Source organism: Leucoraja erinacea, chromosome 30 (assembly GCF_028641065.1).
Source record: "Leucoraja erinacea ecotype New England chromosome 30, Leri_hhj_1, whole genome shotgun sequence".
Taxonomy (NCBI): Eukaryota; Metazoa; Chordata; class Chondrichthyes; order Rajiformes; family Rajidae; genus Leucoraja; species Leucoraja erinaceus.
Genome location: NC_073406.1, coordinates 18,750,733 through 18,771,101, shown reverse-complemented (window position 1 = coordinate 18,771,101; position 20,369 = coordinate 18,750,733). Strand labels below are relative to the sequence as shown.

At 49.4% G+C, this 20,369-nt stretch overlaps 1 protein-coding gene across 1 annotated transcript in view; it reads right to left on the bottom strand.

Moving 5' to 3' along the window:
- The window catches only part of noc2l (NOC2-like nucleolar associated transcriptional repressor), a 124,566-nt gene that overhangs the window by 57,516 nt on the left and 46,681 nt on the right, over window positions 1-20,369 (bottom strand). The window contains exon 12 of the mRNA XM_055659597.1: window positions 18,805-18,916. Coding sequence (XP_055515572.1) covers window positions 18,805-18,916 — 112 coding nt within the window. The remainder of the gene's footprint in view (window positions 1-18,804; window positions 18,917-20,369) is intronic.

Genomic DNA, 20,369 nt, shown 5'->3' with positions numbered 1-20,369 from the left:
GAGCCCCCGGTGTGCGCTCGTAGAGTCCCGCGGCCATTCCCAGCCGCGCGGGGCGGTGATGTCAGGCCCCGCTCCAGGAGCTCTTCAACCCCGCAACTCGGGCGGGGGAAGTTGCCGTTGTGAGAGCCCTGAAAAGCGGTCTCCCTCCAGGGAGCCGCGGGCTCCCGGTGCTGCCGTCCACAGACCTGTCGTTGGAGCCTCCGACTCCCCGGTAGCAGCAGCAGCAGCAGCAGCAGCGCTCCTCCACCGCTCCGGACTCGGCCAGCCCCGCGACGGCGACGGTGAGTTGTAGCACCAGAGTCCCCGGCTTCTTCCTGTTGGAGGCCGCTCCTCGTTGCGGCCCGAACGACAACGGAAACCCGACGAGAAAAGGTCGGGTCTCCAGTGCAGGGAGAGATTTAAAAAGTTTCCCCCCCCCTCCCACCCCACCCCACACCCCCCCCCACACACACGCCAACAAAAAATAACAAAAACTACATTAAAACACAGACAGAAAATAATAAAACGCGGACAGACTGCAGAGGCCGCTGCTGGCCAGAGCCGCGCCGCCCACCGGAAAATTTGGCGTTCTGCGGGAGAGAGGCAGGGAGAGAAAACACTGCACGGAGGGGTTTAAGCATTGCAGTCAATGGATGGCTCTGGCACCTGCCTAACGGCCTGTATCCCTTTCAGGCTATTGTTCGAACCAAGAACTGCATGACTAACTCCGTGAATCTTCTCCGCACCCTTTCCAGCTTGACAACATATAGACAGAGCTCTTGTTTATTATATTTGAGCAAAAATGTAAGCTGGTTTTCCGGTAAAATTCTGTCCTAGTCACCCACAAGCCTGGACCCTTGGAGCCGTACAGTCCGTACACCTCAATCAATCCAGCACTGCACTGATTGCCCCCCTCATCGTTCATTCCTCCTGGCACTGAATACCAGATGTGCAGGGTCATGAATTATTACCACGTCCTCCAGCAAACTGTTCCAGAAAGCTGCTGCCTGGGTTTTACAAAGCACATCACCTTACGGAGAGAGGCGCTGGGATGTGCACATTGCACGCTGCATTGAAATATTTATTTTCAGCGCTTTCCGAACCTTGGTAATCCCGCACAAGCACGGCCTTATCCATCACTTCAGTGAAGCCTCACAGGTCTATTAGCATCGGTTCCAATCTCTGAATTTAAGGCCCAATCTTCACACACCACTGACGATACACAGATCATCCATGCGGCACGGTGGCCCAGCGGTAGAGTTGCTGCCTCACAGCACCAGAGACCCGGGTTTGATCCTGACCACGGGCGCTTCCTGTACGGAGTTTGTACGTTCTCCCTGTGACCTGCGTGGGTTTCCTCCCACACTCCAAAGACGTGCAGGTTTGTAGGTTATTTGGCTTCGGTACGAATTGTAAATTGTCCCTGGTGTGTAGGATAGTACCAGCGTACGGGATGATCACAGGTCGACACAGACTGGGCTGAAGGGCCTGTTTCCGCACTGTATCTCGCTCCCCTCCATTGAGTCTGTCCAAAGCAAGTGTTGTCTGCGGAGGGCGCTCAGCATCGCCAAGGACTGCTCTTACCCCAACCATGGACTGTTTAACCTCCTACCATCCGGGAGGCGCTACAGGTCTCTCCGTTGCCGAACCAGCAGGTCGAGGAACAGCTTCTTCCCGGCGGCTGTCACTCTACTCAACAACGTACCTCGGTGACTGCCAATCACCACCCCCCCCCGGACACTTATTATTATTTATTTAAATCATTTGCTATGTCGCTCTTCCAGGGAGATGCTAAATGCATTTCGTTGTCTCTGTACTGTACACTGACAATGAATCTGAATCTTAAAATTGAATCTGAATCTAAACTAAAAAGTGTCAGCAAGCAGAAAGACTTCAGACCCTAAAGCGCGCCCCTGGGACCAAGCCACGCATTTATCTGGAGATGAGTTCATCGGAAATGGATAAAAGACGACAACATCATTTCTCCCAGAGAGGGAAGTTGCTGGTTACCTTCCTGCCCCTCTCTCTGATGGACCAGTCGATGGCTCAGTCTCACAGAAGCCACGGTTCAGGTCCGTAACGTATGGGGTTGCCTCAGCTGGGAAGCGACAGTGGCCTTGATGCAGCTCAACAACTCGACTCCCAGGTGACTTGCCACTCCTCAGCTCAAAGGTCTTTCTTACCCAAGGCAAGGACATTTTGTGCTCCAATCTGCTCAAGGCATTCAGGCAGATGGTGCCAGAGAGTGGGATTTTTTTTATCTGATGAAAAATATAACGCAGCCGCGGAATCCAGAGGATTCTCGACCTCAATAAAATCTAACGCTCTGCTGAATTGGTAACTCTCTCTCTCTCCTAACGCTACTTTTAGTATCTTATGTACTTGTACTCTTCGGCCCTTTAGTTCCAAAACTCTCCAAGGCTCCACCATTCACTGTGAAAGTTCTAGCTTGGAATTGCAGCACCTTGCATTCATAGAAACATAGAAAATAGGTGCTTTCGGCCCTTCGAGCCAGCACCGCCATTCAATATTCTGAAGAAGGGTTTCGGCCCGAAACGTTGCCTATTTCCTTCGCTCCATAGATGCTGCTGCACCCGCTGAGTTTCTCCAGCTTTTTTGTGTAACCGCCATTCAATATGATCACTGCTGGCCATCCAAAATCAGTACCCCGTTCCTGCTTTCTCTCCCTATGCCTTGATTACATTGGCCCAAAGAGCTAAATCTAACTCGCTCTTGAATTCATCGGAATTAAACTCCATTTGCCATTCCTCGGCCCACTTGCCCAGCTGATCAACATCGCATTCTATTTCTAAACAGCCTCTTCACTGTCTACGATACAACCTACAGGTCCACCATCGATTTTCCGGCAACTGGTGATCCGTGACCCGGGTTCAATCCTGACCACGGTTGCTGTCTGTGTGGAGTTTGTAAGTTCTCCCTGTGTGACTATATGGGTTTTCTCCAGGGGGCTCCAGTTTCCTCCTGCATCCCAAAGGCGTGTGGGTTTGTAGGTTAATTAATGTGTAAATTGTCCTTAGTGCGTAGGACAGGACTAATGTAATGGGTGATTGCTGGACGGCGCGGACCCAGTGGGCCAAAGGGCCTGTTTCCACGTTCTATCTCCAAACTAAACTAAACACTTTGGTAAGGCAGAAACAGACACCAGTGAAGTGAATATTCTTTTTTACTGAAAATTTGATGGTTGGCAAGGATAAAGGGAATTTGATTTTCTTCATTAAAAGTCCTTGAAAGGTGAATTTGACCTGAGATTTGCGCTTGCTTCTCTCCATCACACTCCAGCAGTGTCGAACAATGGCTCAGTCACAACTACAGCTCGATTCACCCGTTAAGGTCCCAGGCAGAAGGCGGAAATTCAAAAACAAGTTGCAGATGCTGGAAATGAGTCACACAGCGTGGAAACAGGCCCTTCGGCCCAACCTGCCCACGTCGACAAACATGCCCCATCGACACTAGTCCCACCTGCCTGCATTTGGCCCACATCCCTCTAAACCTTTCCTTGTTCATTGGCCACAAGAGAAACGGCAAACACTGGAATCTTGAGCAAAGAAATAAACTGCTGGATGAAGGTGGTATGTCAGGCAGCATCTGTGGAGCAATCAACAATGGATTTCTCCACAGATGCTACTTGGCATGTTGTGGTCCTCCAGCACTCTGTAGATGGAGCCACCCTGCTGCCTGCAACAAATGCAAAGTGATAATGACCAGTCCAAATATTTATGATGAATATTATTTGTCGAAAAAATATCGGAGTGGGCGGTCGAGAAATCTCCCTTGTATTTTGTATTATTTTCAGTAAAATATTTTCCCTTTTCTGTGCAGACCGCAGAGGTGGATTAAATGCTGTGTTGGCACGATGGGGCATCCAACAGTGCAGCATTCCTGCAGCACTTAGAGCTGGTAGAGCTGCTGCCTCACAGTGCCAGAGACCTGGGTTCCATCCTGACCTCTGGTGCTGCCCGCGTGGAGTTTGCACCTTCTCCCTGGGACCATCTGGGTTTCCTCCAGGTGCCCTGGTTTCTCTCCGACATCCCGATTTACAGGATAATTAACCTACCAACCTGCAAGTTAGTAGTTTAATTGTCTTCTGTAAACTACCCCCGAGTGGGTAGGAAGTGGAATGAGAAAGTGGGATGACATGAAACCTGGTGTAAACGGGCTTGGGAAAGTGGGCTAAAAGGCCTGTTTCTATGCTGCATATTCCAATCAATCAGAGACGGCACGATTCTCCGCCTTGATATTTGTGTTCAAACTATTGGAAGCTTATGCCACGCTTACGATTCAGAAGCAAGATAGCTACTCAAAACCATCCATCAGAACCACAGTAAAACAAAAGTACTTTCCGGCCTTAAATCAAAGTCAGCATTTTAAGTATTTCAAAAGATACCAACTCAATCGCTTTGGTGTACGAACCAAATAGAATTTAGCACCAGTAGCTCTTTATGCTTTCCGATAGGTTAGACAGGCCTTGTGATTCAGTGCCGCGCATGGTTTTATATAGACTGAGTTTCCATTGCAACTACGATAACCTCGACCATGAACGTTCCAGTGGTTGAAGCCAGTGATGCACAAGTATCACGTTGGCTGCTTCGTACACCCAGAGATAGGAGGGATCATACGCTGGGTTTGCAGGGGTTTTGGGCTGTCGCAAACCCCATTCCTTTGGACAATATTCCCTATTTAATCGTTCCAAGGAATTGCTGCCTTTTCCCTGCCTTTCAAGAGAGAGAGTTAGGGCGAAAGGATGTGGGGAAAAAGCAGGATCTGGGGTAGTGATTTTAGATGATCAGCCGTGATCATTTTGACCCTCGAAGGGCCAAATGGCCTATTTCTGCACCTATCTTTCTCTGGGGTGAGGGTTATCTATTGTGGCTTTTCAACCATACCGACAGAAGTATCTCAAATTATGAGAGACATCAATATGGTTGCCACGCAGAACCTGTCTACCCTATCTATATCTTTTATACACTTTTGGTAGGTCTCCCCACAACCTCTGGCATGCCAGAAAAATCAATCCAAGTCTGTCCAGCCTCTCCCTGTAGTTAATACCCCCTAATCCAGGCTTGATCCAACTGTTGCTGCTTTACAGCGCCAGAGACCTGGGTTCAATCCTGACTACGGGTGCAGTCTGTACGGAGTTTGTGCGTTCTCTCTGTGACCGCATGGGTTTTCTCCGGATGCTCCGGTTTCCTCCCACATTTGAAAGACGTGCCGGTTGTAGGTTAATTGGCTTTGGTAAGTTGGAAATGTGTAGGATAGTGTTAATGTATGGGTTGATCGATGCGGACTCGGTGAGCTGAAGGGCCTGTTTCCACGCTATACCTCTAAAGTCCTTTATCTAATGGGGCCACCAGAACTCCAGACAATACTCCAACTGTGGCCTAGCCAGAGTCCGACAGAGCTGCATGATGGCATCCTGGTCTGCCTGGATTAGGCGCAAAGTACGATGATGAGGACAGAAGCGAGGGAGAAAAAAATATTGCCTGAACGGCGACATTCAGAACGTATCTGGAAGGGAGGTCAGCATCTTTATTCCACATACACGATTTAAACACAAAGAAAAAGCGTTCATGGGACGTGTTGGCAAGGTCGATTTTGCTTCAGAGGTAAAATTAAGTTGTGCAATATCACCAGCTGCACGTGTTAACAGTTTGGAGTGAGCCTGCTAGTTAGCAGATGTGCTAATCGCTTGGAGTGATGTTGTACATACAGAATGACTGCAGAAACTTAAGAGTGTTCTCAGGCAGCATCCCCGACAACATGCATGGGTGACGTTTCAGGCTGGGACACTTCCTGACGCTGATCAGGAATCACAGAGGGAGATAGACACAAAATGCTGCAGTAACTCAGCGGGACAGGCAGCATCTCTGGAGAGAAGGAAAATGGAGAAAATCAGACTAAAGTAGGGCCTCGACTCGAAATGTCACACACTCATTTTCTCCAGAGACGTTGCTTGGCCCGCTGAATTACTCCAGCATTTTGTATCTATCTAAGGTATTAATTAAGCCAAACTCCCTATTTTTGTGCAGGAAGGAACTACGGATGCTATTTATCACCAAAGATAGACACAAAATGCTGGAGTAACTCAGCGGGACAGGCAGCATCTCTGAAAAGCAGGAACGGGTGATGTTTCGGGTCGAGACCCTTCTTCAGACCCAGATTCTAAAGAAGGTTCTTGACTCTCGCTTCTCCCCAGAGACGCTGCCTGTCCTGCTGAGTTACTCCAGCATTTTGTGTCTATCCCCATTTTTGTATCAAAACATTTTGTTAGCATTCCTAATTACTCACTGTACATACATGCCGGCCTTTTACAAACCAGTCTTCAGTTCACACTGCCACTGCCCTCAGCCTCTCACCATTTAAGGGCCTGTCCCACTTGGGCGTCATTTGCGTGTCACACAGTTGGTGGCGCACGAAGATTTTGTGAATCCCAAAATCCTGGGGCGCCGCGCATCACTGCCTACGTCACCACGCACCTTGCCCGTATAATGCGCACCATGCACGCATCACGTGCACGGCACGATGTGCTCGTTGTGCGTTGAGATGCGTAAATAACGTGCAAATGACGGGCCCTTTAGATAACACATCTCCATTTCATTCTTCCTGCTAAAATAGACAATGCCGTCTCTTCTCCAAAATTGAACTCCACCTGCTGGATCTTTGTCCACAGGCTTAACCTATTTTTCTTTGTAGCCTCCTGTGGCCTCTTCACAGTGCATGAGAACGGACGGTGACCAACATCTTCCCAGGGGCAATTAGAGATGGGTAATTAACGTTGGTGCTGCCACTATGCCATGAATGAATGATCTCTGTTGTAAATCACACACCGAGAGTGCGGATGTTGTTCTTTGCCAGATATGGTTCAGTATTTCCATTGTAGAGTACGTGAGCGGTCAGGGAATTGGAGGGGACTCTGTGCTCAAGAGACGATGTGACATTGCGTGGCGTTTCGTGAACCGGTGTGAATAAAAGCACACCAAGTGATTAATATCGGGTGGTTCCTGTGATTTCACTCAAAAGAGCAAAACGCATGAAGGAATTTAATGGGCCGGACCTCTGACTGAGGGCGAGATGCCCGACATCACCGGCCACCTGCACTGGCGGTTCGAAGCCAGCCAGGTCCCGGCCCAAAATATTGCCAATCCATGCCCAGCACAGATGATGCCTGACCTGCTGAGTTACTCCAGCACTATGAGTTCTATGCACAATTCCAGCATCTGCAGTTCCTTGTGTCACCTGAACAAGCGGTCTGAAGAAAAGTCCCGAACTGAAACATTGCCTAGCCAAGCCCAGCACAGATGTTGCCCGACCTGCTGCGTTACTCCAGCCCTTTTGACTTCTATGCAAGATTCCAGCATCTGCAGTTCTTTCTGTTACCTGGACTGATTTAGTTTAGTTTAGAGATACAGCGGGGAAACAGGCCATTCGGCCCATTGAGTCCACACCGACCAACGATCCCCGCACACTCGGACTAACCAACACACATTACGATTATACCAAAGCCAATGAACCTACAACCATGTGCAACTTTGTCGTGTGGGAGGAAACTGGAGAACCCGCAGAAAATACACGCAGGTCACGGGGAGAACGTACAAACCCGTAGTCAGGATAGGACCCGGGTCTCTGGCGTTGTAAGGCAGCAAGTCTACCGCTGCGCCACCGTGGTCAACGGTCTAAAGAAGGGTCCCGGCATGAAACGTCGCCTATCCATGCCCTACACAGATGTTGTACGATACGCTGAGTTACTCCAGCACTGTGTGTTAAAGAGTCACAGAGTGATACAGTGCGGAAACAGGCCCTTTGGCTCGATGTGGCCACACCGGCCAACATGTCCCAACTACACTAGTCCCACCTGCCCGTATTTGGTCCATATCTCTCCAAACCTGTGCAATCCATGTACCTGTCAGAACTGTTTCTTAAATATTGGGATAGACCCTGCCTCAACTACCTCCTCTGGCAGCACGTTTCAATACACCCACCACCCTTTGTGTGAAAAAGATACCCCTCAGATTCCTTTTAAATCTTTCCCCTTTCACCTTAAACCCGTGTACGCTGGTTCTCGCTTCCCTCACTCTGGCCAAAAGACTGCGTCTATCGATCTGTGCGATCATATCCCGATCTTCCAATCTACATCATTACTGCTCTTACACTTTTTTCTTCATCTGCACTTTCATGAGTGCTGTAACACTATATTTACTTTATCTGCTGCAGTCCCTGATCTTTTCCACTTCAACTTAATCCTATGTCCTCAATACAAACTCTATGTGCTCTATGCAAGATTCTGGCATTGCATTTCCTTGTCACCTAGACAAGCTGTTCCTTCTAGTGTGGTCCATGGGGGCGATCGATTTGCCGCCATTGATAGCTCCAAAGTTGTCGCAGTGCGACTCACACTGCAAATAAATCAAGCCAGCATATTCAAGGAGCACTCACACCTCTGCCAGTCTCTCTTCTCCCTTGCTCCCATCGGGTAGAGGAGCAAAAGATTTGAACGCATGCACCACCAGATTCAAAATCAGCTTCTTCCTTGCTGTTATCAGACTACGGAACAGAAGACGGGTCTCGACCAGAAACGTCACCTGTTCCTTTCCTCCTTGAGATGCTGTCTGGCCCGCTGAGTTACTGCAGCTCTTTGTGTCTGTCTTCAATCATAAACGGGGGGTTGTAGGAAACCAGAGCACCCAATGAAAACCCACGTACAAAGTCAGCACCTGTAGTCAGGATCGAACCCGGGTCTCTGGCATTGTCAGCGCTGTAAGACAGCAACTCTACCGCTGTGAAACTGTGCCACTTGATCAAGTGCAGGTATTTAGCAGTTTGATGAACAAAAGGGGGATAAAATATTTTTGAAATCCCTTATGAAAAAAAATGTCAAGCCCTCCAGTTTCAGGGCATGTGGCCAGACGGACAGCTGCGGCTTGGGGAGGGGGAGATGTCCACTGTGGGCAGCACTCATGTTGGACAAAGAGGGCAGTGGTTTTCAACAGGATGGCACGGTTACGCAGCAGTAGAGTTGCTGCCAGACGCCCCTGTCCCAATTTCCGGAGTTAATCACGAATTCTCCCTTGATTCAAACTCGGAGAATGTCCGTAGCAAGTCCCGTAGGAGTCTGTAGATATTTGGTAGCGGCTCGTAATGCCAGCCGTAGGTACGCGGGGCATCAGGAAAGTCGGGACGTTTTTTCAGCATGTTGAAAAATGTCCACGAGTAAAACAAATAGCCTACGGCTGGCATCTCCGAGTTTGAATCAAGGGGAAAACGCGGGAGAATTCGTGAGTAACTCGGGAAAGTGGGACAGGGCCTTTACAGCGCCAGAGACCCAGGTTTGATCCTGATTCTGGGTGCTGTCTGAACGGAGTTTGCACGTTTTCCCAGTGACTGCGTGGGTTTTCTCCGGGTGCTCCGGTTTCCTCCCACCTTCCAAACGTGCAGGTTTGTAGGTAAATTGGCGCCTGTAAAACGCCCCCTGGCGTGTGGGACATGGGCGAGCGTCGGTCGGAGAAAGGGCCTGTTGCCGCGATGTATCACGAAAATAAACCAAAATAGTGAGCAGAAGCTGGAAGAGGTGACGTCGGGACTCACGGGCTCGCTCAAGGATGGACTTGTCTATCGTGTGGCAGCAAGACTACTCCTTTTATGAGCCCCCACACGACCTCACCTTGGTAAAGAAGCAATGTACAGCAGGGAGACTGCCCCTGCTGGGACCTGCGACAATTAATGTTCACAGATCTTATGTTCAGAGGTCTACACAACACGGAGACCAGCTCAGCAGCCCACCTTATCCACGCTGACCAAGATCCTAGATGGCTTTAAGCCCAGAAATAGAAACGGATAATGCCAGGGATGGTGGTGGAGGCTGACACAATGGTGGCATTGAAGAGTTTAGTTTAGTTTATTGTCAGTGAAAAGCTTTTTGTCGAGTGCTACTCAGTCAGCGAAAAGGCTACAGATTACAATCGAGCCGTCCACAGTGTACAGATACAGGATGAAGGGAATAACGTTCAGTGCAAGATAAAGCCCAGTAAAGTCTGATTAGACATAGTTTGAGGGACTCCAATGAGATAGATGGTAGGTCAGGACCACTCTCTGGTTGGTGATAGGATGGTTCAGTTGCCTGGTAACAGCTGGGATGAACCTGGAGGTGTGCGATTTCACACGTCTGAACCTCTTGCCCGATGGGAGAGGGGAGAAGAGGGAGTGACCAGGGTGAGTTTGGTCCCTGATTATGTTGATGGCCTTGCTGAGGCAGCGTGAGGTGTAGATGGAGTCAATGGCAGGGAGGTTGGTTTGTGTCAGTCTGTGCTATCTATGTCCACGATTCTCTGCAATTTCTTCAAGTCGTGGACAGAGCTTTTCCCAAATCATGCTGCGATGTATTCTGATAAAATGCTTTCCACGGTGTTTCTGTAGGAGTTGGTTAGAGTTGGTGGGGGATATGCCATCGACGACATGGAGACAAGCTTAGAGATCGGCACATGATCATGCAGGGAACGGAGGGATATGGATCACGTGCAGGGTGAGGAGATTAGTTAACCCTGCATTGTGTCTGGCACGGACCTTGTGGGCCGAAGGGCCTGTTCCTCAGATGTACTGTTCTAAGTTCTTAATCTATCGCCTTTGCCACCGTTAACCCAGAACTTCACCTGCGATTACTCACGCAGGGTAAAACACAGGAAGGGCTTGGAATCTCAGCCAAGGCAGGTTTGAGGTGAGAGAGAGAGGGAGAGAGGGGGAGAGGGAGAGAGAGGGGGAGAGAGGGGAGAGGGGGAGAGGGGGAGAGGGGGAGAGGAGAGGGAGAGAGAGAGAGAGAGAGACAGAGGGGGGAGGGGGAGGGAGAGAGGCAGAGAGAGAGAGGAGAGAGAGAGAGGAGAGAGAGAGGGAGAGAGGAGAGAGAGAGAGAGAGGGAGAGAGGGAGAGAGAGAGAGAGAGAGAGAGGAGAGGGAGAGAGAGAGAGAGAGAGAGAGAGGGAGAGAGAGAGGGAGAGAGAGAGAGAGAGAGAGAGAGAGAGAGAGAGAGAGAGAGAGAAAGGAGAGAGAGAGAGAGAGAGAGAGAGAGAGAGAGAGAGAGAGAGAGAGAGAGAGAGAGAGAGAGAGAGACACACAGAGAGAGAGACAGAGACAGAGAGAGAGATGAGGGAAACCGACCAGTAGCCGCAGAAAGGCTCGCTAGAGCTGAGTGGAAATCCACTGAAGGGGTTAACGGGGTTTTGAGACGATTGGAAAATGCTTGTAAAGGCGCTGAGTGAAAGGGTTTACGATGCAAAGATTAAAAACTAAAACAAAATCAATGTGAAAAGATGAAGAGGTCCACAACGTGCGAGCAATGGGCGGACTGACGACAAAAAGCCACACAGAGCGCGTCGGATGCGGTTAGCGCTGTGGAAGGCGAGAGGAAGCAGAGAGCCGGGGCCATGTGTATACGCCACGCCGTGTTACACGGAGGCACGTTACCTTGCAGAGGCACGAGGAGCAGGAGAGAGACAAAAACAACATGCACACACACTGTCACCAGTACAACCGGCAAACATCTTGAGCAGGGGAAGGAAGGAAGTGTCACGCCGGGCGGGTCGGAGCGAGAGGGGAGCGCTGGTGCACGCTGCCGACTCTCGGCGACACACAGGATGTGGGCTCCTGCTGTGCGTGGAGCGTGGAAACCGCGGGCCGCTGCCGTCCATCCGCACGTACCGGAGGTTGGCACTGACCGCCGGCATTGGCCGCGGCGGCTCCACTTCACTCGCCCTGCCGCGTGGGCTTGGTCAGCGTGACCCTCAACCTTTCACCCCTCCTCGCCCCCACTGCCCTTCCTCTCATCAGCGCCAGCACTCCAGCAGCAGCAGAGAGCCCACGCAAAGTGTCGGCACGGTGACGGAGCAGTAGAGTTGCCGCCTCAGAGCGCCTGGAACCTGGGTTCAATCCTGACCTCGGGTGCTGTCTGTACGGAGTTTGCAAGTTCTCACTGTGCCCGCGTGGGTTTTCTCCAGTTTCCTTCCATACTCCAAAGACATGGATGTTTGTAGGTTGATTGGCTTCTGTAAATTGTCCCTAGTGTGTAGGATAGAACTAGTGTGTGGGTGTGATCGCTGGTCGGCATGGACTCGATGGGCCAAAGAGCCTGTTTCCACGCTGTATCTCTAAACTAAACCAGACGTTTTGGAAAAGGTTGAAACTGAATCCAATTAGCAGCCGGCCCAGGGCACAGGTTGGGCAGCTGGGATCTTATTTCTTGGCGCGCATGAGGCTGAGGGATGATCTGATAGAGCTGTGGAAAATCATGAGGGAACTAGAGGGGAATACAAAGTCTTTAACCCCGGGTAGGGGAATCAAGAACCAGAAAACGCGGGTTCGATCCCAACTATGGGTGCTGTCTGTACGGAGTTTGTCCGTTCTCCCCGTGACCCGCGTGGGTTTTCTCCGAGATCTTCGATTTCTTCCCACACTCCAAAGGCGTATGGGGTTAATAGGCTTGGTAAATGTAAAAATTGTCCCTTGTGTGCGGGGATCGCTGGTCAGCGCAGACCCGGTGGGCCGAAGGGCCTGTTTCTGTACTATCTCTAAATTAAAAAACTAAACTAAGTCAAGGTTGACGGTGAGAGGGGAAAAATTTCATAGGACACTGGGAGGCAGCTTTTTTTACACAGAGGGTGGTGGGTATATGGAACGAGCTGCCAGAGTAAGTAGTTGAGGTAGGTACTATAATAACATTAATGAGGTAATAGTACTATAATAACATTTAAAATCCATTTGAACAAGTAAACACACAGGACGGGCTTAGAGGTATATGGACCAAATGCAGTCAGGTGGGACTAGTGTAGATTGGGCACTTTGGTCAGCATGAGCAAGTTGGGCCGAACGGCCTGTTTCCATGCTATATCAATGACTCCATGGCTGTGAATCTCTGCAAATGTATAACCTGGAGTGCTGGGAGGGCTGAGCTACTGAATGAGTTCAAGACAGCAGAGATTTCCGATCAGGGGGAGAGGCAGCAACGTGGAGCTGTGACCAAGACCTGTGGCTGGAGAGAAGGGAGAATGGGTTTGATGGAACGAATGGCCTGCTCCCACGCCTGATTCTTACAAGACCACAGGTGCAGGGCTGCATTTGGTTTAGTTTTAGTTTAGAGATACAGCATGGAGACAGGCCCATCGGCCCACCACACCGACCAGCATTCCCTGCACACTAACACTACCCTACACATTGGAGACAATATCAATCTAAAGAAGGGTCTCGACCTGAAACGTCACCTGTTCCTTCTCTCCAGAGATGCTGTCTGACCCGCTGAGTTACTCCAGCGTATTGCGTTTACCTTCGGTTTAAACCAGCATCTGCAGTTCCTTCCTCCACAGAGACCAGTTACATTTACACCAAGCCAATTAACCTACAACCTGCACATCTTTGGAGTGTGGGAGGAAACTGGAGATCGCCGAGAAAACCCACGCAGGTCACGGGGAGAACGTGCAAACTCCGTACAGGCAGCGCCCGTAGTCGGGACTGTATTAACCGCAGCACTGGTCCTAGTTGAAGCACAGCCAAGGGGCACATGGACAAACGGCAGCAAAGTGCAAAGTCCAGGGACAAGCAGAAGCCGATACCTGGGTGGAGGGGGGGGGGGGGGGGGGGGGGGGGTGTGTGCGTAGCATGCTGCAACCCAGCCGTGCTGCATCAATATTCACCAGAGGCATTGCGACACTCTGCAATACGCGGCCAGACCCTCAAGGCTGAACAACAAGGGCCTCTCACGTCAGAATCTAAATAAACCCACCCAACCTCCCCTCCCACGGTGAAAGCTCACCGTGCTCTCTCCCCATGCATTTACTGCTGTGATTATAGTGTGGCTGCAAAATATTACAAGGCACTAGTTGACAGCCTTGCTGGGGTTGCCAGCAGCAGTCTGTGGCTTAGACAGGGTGCAGTTCGTTAGTCAGAGGGAACTCATTGCCACAGAGGGCTGTGGAGGCTGTCAGTGGATATTTCTTTACGGCAGAGGTAGACAAATTCTTGATTAGAACGGGTGTCAAGGGTCACTGGGAAAACGGGATTAGGAGGCAGAGATCAGCCATGATTGAATGTCAGAGTGGCCTTGATGGGCTCTTACCCAGATGTAGGGGAATTGAGAACCGGAAGGCACGGGTTTAAGATGAGGGGGGAAAAGATTTAGTAGGAACCCGAGGGGCAACTTTCACACAAAGGGTGGTGGGTGTATGGAACAAGCTGCCAGAGGAGGTAGTTGAGGCTGGGACTATTGCAACATTTCAGAAACAATTGGACAGAGAGATGGATAAGATAGGTTTAGAGGGAAATGGACCAAATGCAGATTGGTGGACTGGTGTAGATGGGACATGTTGGTTGGTGTGGGCAAGTTGGGCCGAAGGGCCTGTTTCCACACTGTTGGACTCTATGGCTGAATAGCCTAACTCTGCTGCTATGTCTGATGATCACCAATATCTTTTTGTGATGTTGACAGTGTTAAGTGGGGGGGGGGGGGGGGGGGGGGGGGGGGGGGGGGGGGATAGGTTTTGGTCAGGGTCATGGGAGAGTTTGCATCCAGCTCAGTGGATAGACAGCTTTACTTTGACAAGTTAACCAACAAAAACAAAGAGTGCAGCGTTTACCCAGAGCTGCAGGTACAGTCGTGGGGCAATGGGATTCTGAGGGGACGATGTTTCACACAGACTGGTCTGTCACCTGTTGGTTCATAAGGTCATAAGCTCTTGGTCCAAAATTAAACCATTTGGCCCATCACGTCTACTCCGCCATCCAATCATGGCTGACCTATCTCTCTCTCTCTCTCTCTCTCTCTCTCTCTCTCTCTCTCTCTCTCTCTCTCTCTCTCTCTCCCAACCCCATTCTCCCGTCTTCTCCCCATAACCCGTGACATCCGTACCAATCAAGAACTTGTCCACCTTAAAAATATCCACTGGTTTGGTCTCCAGAGCCGTCTGCGGCAAAGAACTCTGCAGATTCACCACCAGCCGTGCCCATTTCATGTTTCAGATCTTCTTCTGCGCCGTCTCATAAACGCAGCCAATATCATCAAAGACCCACAGTACCCTGGCCACGCTCTTAGTTCACTCCTACCATCGGCATCGAAGTAGTGGGAGTCAGGAAAACCTTGACCACCAGGTTCAAGCACAGCCTGCTCCCAATAACCATCAGGTTCTTGAACACTGCACAACACCAACCTCAACTCTGAACTTCCATGGCACTAAGGACTTCGGATTTTTTTACACTGGTATCTGGCGTCACTATTTGTGGTTATGATATATTATGATCAATGTTCATTACATTTACGGGCCTGCTGTACTGCTACAAGCAAGTATTTCATTGTTCCATTGTCGGTACATGTGACAATTAAACTCTACACATCCTTGTTCTCCTCTGATGCAAAACAAAAACGCATTTCACCGCAGCAGTAATTTTGTTGTATAAAAATATTTAAATATCAAATTGGCTGATCTTCAAGAATGGCTAATCATAAGAATTCGGGGTGGGAGATTGCAACCTTCACGTGGTCCGCCCTGTTTCGACGGATGCAATCAACCTGGCGTGCACAATCAAGGAAGATCAAATAGAACAAGTTGTCCTACATCTTTAGGCTGTGCACGCCATACGCAAGAAGATAAGAGTTCAAACTCTAATAATTATGTTTGCTCGTGTTATATTAACTAAACCATATAACCATATAACAATTACAGCACGGAAACAGGCCATCTCGGCCCTACAAGTCCGTGCCGAACAACTTTTTTTTCCCCTTAGTCCCACCTGCCTGCACTCATACCATAACCCTCCATTCCCTTCTCATCCATATGCCTATCCAATTTATTTTTAAATGATACCAATGAACCTGCCTCCACCGCTTCCACTGGAAGCTCATTCCACACCGCTACCACTCTCGGAGTAAAGAAGTTCCCCCTCATATTACCCCTAAACTTCTGTCCCTTAATTCTGAAGTCATGTCCTCTTGTTTGAATCTTCCCTATTCTCAAAGGGAAAAGCTTGTCCACATCAACTCTGTCTATCCCTCTCATCATTTTAAAGACCTCTATCAAGCCCCCCCTTAACCTTCTGCACTCCAGAGAATAAAGACCTAACTTATTCAACCTATCTCTGTAACTTAGTTGTTGAAACCCAGGCAACATTCTAGTAAATCTCCTCTGTACTCTCTCTATTTTGTTGACATCCTTCCTATAATTGGGCGACCAAAATTGTACACCATACTCCAGATTTGGTCTCACCAATGCCTTGTACAATTTTAACATTACATCCCAGCTTCTATACTCAATGCTCTGATTTATAAAGGCTAGCATACCAAAAGCTTTCTTTACCACCCTATCTATATGAGATTCCACCTTCAAGGAACTATGCACGGTTATACCCAGATCCCTCTGTTCAACTGTATTCTTCAATTCCCTACCATTTACCATGTAAAGTCACGGAGAATAACCTAATGATCACACACAGGATGGTGTGGGGCTGGGAAACAGAAACCCTCTCCATCTTTAATCTAGATGAGCATCTGATGTCCACCAGCATTTTGTGGCCTATCTTGGAATAGAAAGGGTGAATGCCCAGTGTTTTACCCAGAGTCTGGGAATCGAGAACCAGAAGACCTAGGTTTAAGGTGAGGAGGGGAAAGATTTAATTGGAACCCGAGGGGCAACTTTTAAAAAAACACACAAAGAGTGGTGGGTGTATGGAACGAGCTGCCGGAGGAGATAGTTGAGGCAGGCACTATCTCAACATTTAAGAAACATTTAGACAGGTACATGGATAGGAAAGGTTTAGAGAGATATGGGTCAAATTCAGGCAGGTGGGACTAGTGTAGATGGGGATGTGTTGGTTGGTGTGGACACTTTGGGGCAAAGGGCCTGTTTCCACCCTGTATGACTCTATCACTCTCTCTATGACTCTAAGCATTTTGGTTCTAAACAGGGATGTTGCCCGACCCACTGAGTTACTCCAACATTTTGTGTCTATCTTTGGTGTAAACCAGCATCGACAGTTCCTCGTTCTAACATTTGGAGTGATTTTTTTTTTTTTTTTTTTTTAAACTTGCAAGATTAGGAACTGGGACCCAGCAAGTGGGATCCATCTTCATTCCAGTCTGGAGATGGGCCTCAACCCAAAAAATGTCACCCATTGCTTCTCTCCAGAGATGCTGCCTGCCCCGCTGAGTTACTCCAGCAGTTTGTGTCTACCTTCGATTTAAACCAGCATCTGCAGTTCTTTCCTACACATTAACTCCAATCATGCCCACTTAAACTCTGACCTTGCTGTGCCGCTACCTAAACTGTAAAGTGCCTGTCCCACTTACGCGACCGTCACGGGTGACTGCCGGCATCCGTGATAGGCCGTGTGGTCGTGAGGGGTCTCCAAAGGGTCGTAGCGTCTTTCTGGTCGCCAGGCACCGGCAGTCGCCTGTAAAGGTCGCGTAAGTGGGACAGACCCTTCAGTCTGTAAGCACACAGTCAACGCAGAAACAATTCAGGCAGCTCCTTCTTTTTCTTCTTCTTGCGTATGGCGTGCACAGCCATGATCAATGGCAGACATCCAGGCCAGGGCAGCATCCGTTACTGGGTGGATGGCTTTGATGCCCCCATGGGGAAAAAGCCTCAGTGGGCATTCATTCCCGATGTGTGGGATGGGCTGGTGCATGGTGGTCTGGCACTTCACGAGTGTGGAAGCTTTCAGCCACAGACCATCGATGAGAGCAACATCAGTTTTCAGGGCACGTTGGAAGCCAGCCTCTATATTGGTAGCGAAGGCAAGGACTTGGGTCGGCACAGCTTCGACCAGGTCTAAAGCCAGCTTGCTCTCTGGGCAGAACAGGTTCGACCAATGGAGAAATCCTGACAAGCAGGAGGCACACAAACAATAGACAATAGGTGCAGGAGGAGGCCATTTAGCCCTTCGAGCCAGCACCGCCATTCAATGTGATCATGGCTGATCATCCCCAATCAGTGCCCCGTTCCTGCCTTCTCCCCATATCCCCTGACTCCGCTGTTTTTAAGAGCCCTGTCTAGCTCTCTCTTGAAAGCAACCAGCTTGTCAGAAGCTGGAAAGCACTTTCAGATTATCCAAAGTTGGGGGCAGAGAGCGCTGACGCAAATTGTCGAGATACATATAACGGGGAGAGAGAACAAGCAATGAGGGAAGAGGGAACTCATTGTCACAATGATAGATGACTAAAAAGAGAAGGTGGCTTAAATGCAGTATAAATCCTAGCAGTGACTAGTTGGGCCAAATGGCTTGTTCGCATTCTAAGCCTCTATGAAATCCACTGCGAATAAAAACATTTTTTTTCCACTTTGGAGATCCAGTCGGCGTATCACACCACGTATTACACTAACACTATCCTACACACTAGGAACAATTCACAATTTTACCAAAGCCAACTAACCTGCATGCCTGTGTAGGAAAGAACTGTAGATGCTGGTTTAAATCGAAGATAAGACACAAAACGCTGGAGTAACTCAGCGGGACAGACAGCATCCCTGGGGAGAAGGAATGGGTGACGTTTCGCATTGAAACCCTTCAGTCTGAAGAAGGGTCTCGATCCGAAATGTCACCCAATCCTTCTCTCCAGATATGCTGCCGGTCCCGCTGAGTTACTCCAGCATTTTGCGCCGATCTTCAACCGACATACCTGTACGTATTTGGTGGGGCATTTGGCAAAAACACAGTGGGTGCATTATCTGGTAAACTAGGCGAGAAAAGTAGGCGTTTTGAACGGCATCATGGTGATTAATCATAGTGAACAACATAGAACAGTCTCGGCCAAATAGCCCATTGAGTGAGTGTTTGGGCTTACCTCGAGCAAGAAGGGCATCACAGGGATGAAGGTGTTGGTGCAGTCAGAGAGCAGGGTCAATGCTCGAACGCAGTGCAGCCGCAGAGGGTAGTACCGAGCCGTGGGTAACAATCTGAAATACAAGGCAAGAGATAACTACCTCTGATCCGGATCCCTGCCTCTTTAACCCACATCATTTACAGTCTCTTGAATATGAAGAATGGGCTTGCAAAAGTCAACTAACATGGAATATAATAAAAGATCTCAAAGTGCAGGAGTAACTCAGCATGTCAGGCAGCAATGCATCTCTGGTTTTGGGTCCAGATTCAGATTCAGATTCAGATTCAATTTTAATTGTCATTGTCAGTGTACAGTACAGAGACAACGAAATGCATTTAGCATCTCCCTGGAAGCGCGACATAGCAAACGATTTGAATAAATAATAAGTGTCCGGGGGGGGAGTGGTGATTGGCAGTCACCGAGGTACGTTGTTGAGTAGAGTGACAGCCGCCGGAAAGAAGCTGTTCCTCGACCTGCTGGTTCGACAACGGAGAGACCTGTAGCGCCTCCCGGATGGTAGGAGGGTAAACAGTCCATGGTTGGGGTGAGAGCAGTCCTTGGCGATGCTGAGCGCCCTCCGCAGACAGCGCTTGCTTTGGACCGACTCAATGGAGGGGAGCGAGGAACCGGTGATGCGTTGGGCAATTTTCACCACCCTCTGCAATGCCTTCCAGATCCTTCTTCAGTCTGAACCAGACCCATCTCACTGCATTTGGCCCATATCCCTCTAAACCTTTAAGAAGGAACTGCAGATGCTGGAAAATGGAAGGTACACAAAAAAGCTGGAGAAACTCAGCGGGTGCAGCAGCATCTATGGAGCGAAGGAAATAGGCAACGTTTCGTCCCGAAACGTTGCCTATTTCCTTCGCTCCATAGATGCTGCTGCACCCGCTGAGTTTCTCCAGCTTTTTTGTATACCTTCCCTCTCAACCTTTCCAACCCATGTATCTGTCCAAATGTCTTTTAAATGTTGTTGTAGAATCTGCCTCAGTTACTTCTTCCAGCAGCTCGTTCCATACACGCACGGCCCTCTGTGTGAAAATGTCCCTGGTAAATATTTCCCCTCTCACCTTAAACCTATGGTTCTTGATGCCCTTCAAGATCACCCCTCATCCCCCTTGCGCTCCAAGGAATATAGTCCTAGACTGACCAAACTCTCCCTATAGCCCAGGCCCTCAGGTCCTGGAGATATCATATTCATAAGTCATGGGAGGGGAATTCACCTGCCTTCTCCCCCTAACCCCCCGACACCCCTGATCGATCTAGAAAACACACACTTACTAATCCTAATAAAGAACAGGGGGAAGATTAGATGGGCCAGTTATTCTCACTGGGACCTTGGAGTGTGAGGGGTGACAGTGCAGAGGTTTAGAAGATTACAAGGGGTTTGAGCAACATAGAAAATAGGTGCAGGAGGAGGCCATTCGGCCTTTCGAGTCAGCACCGCCATTCATTGTGATCATGGCTGGTCATCCCAAATCAATAACCCGTGCCTGCCTTCTTTGGATAGGTTAGACAGCCACACT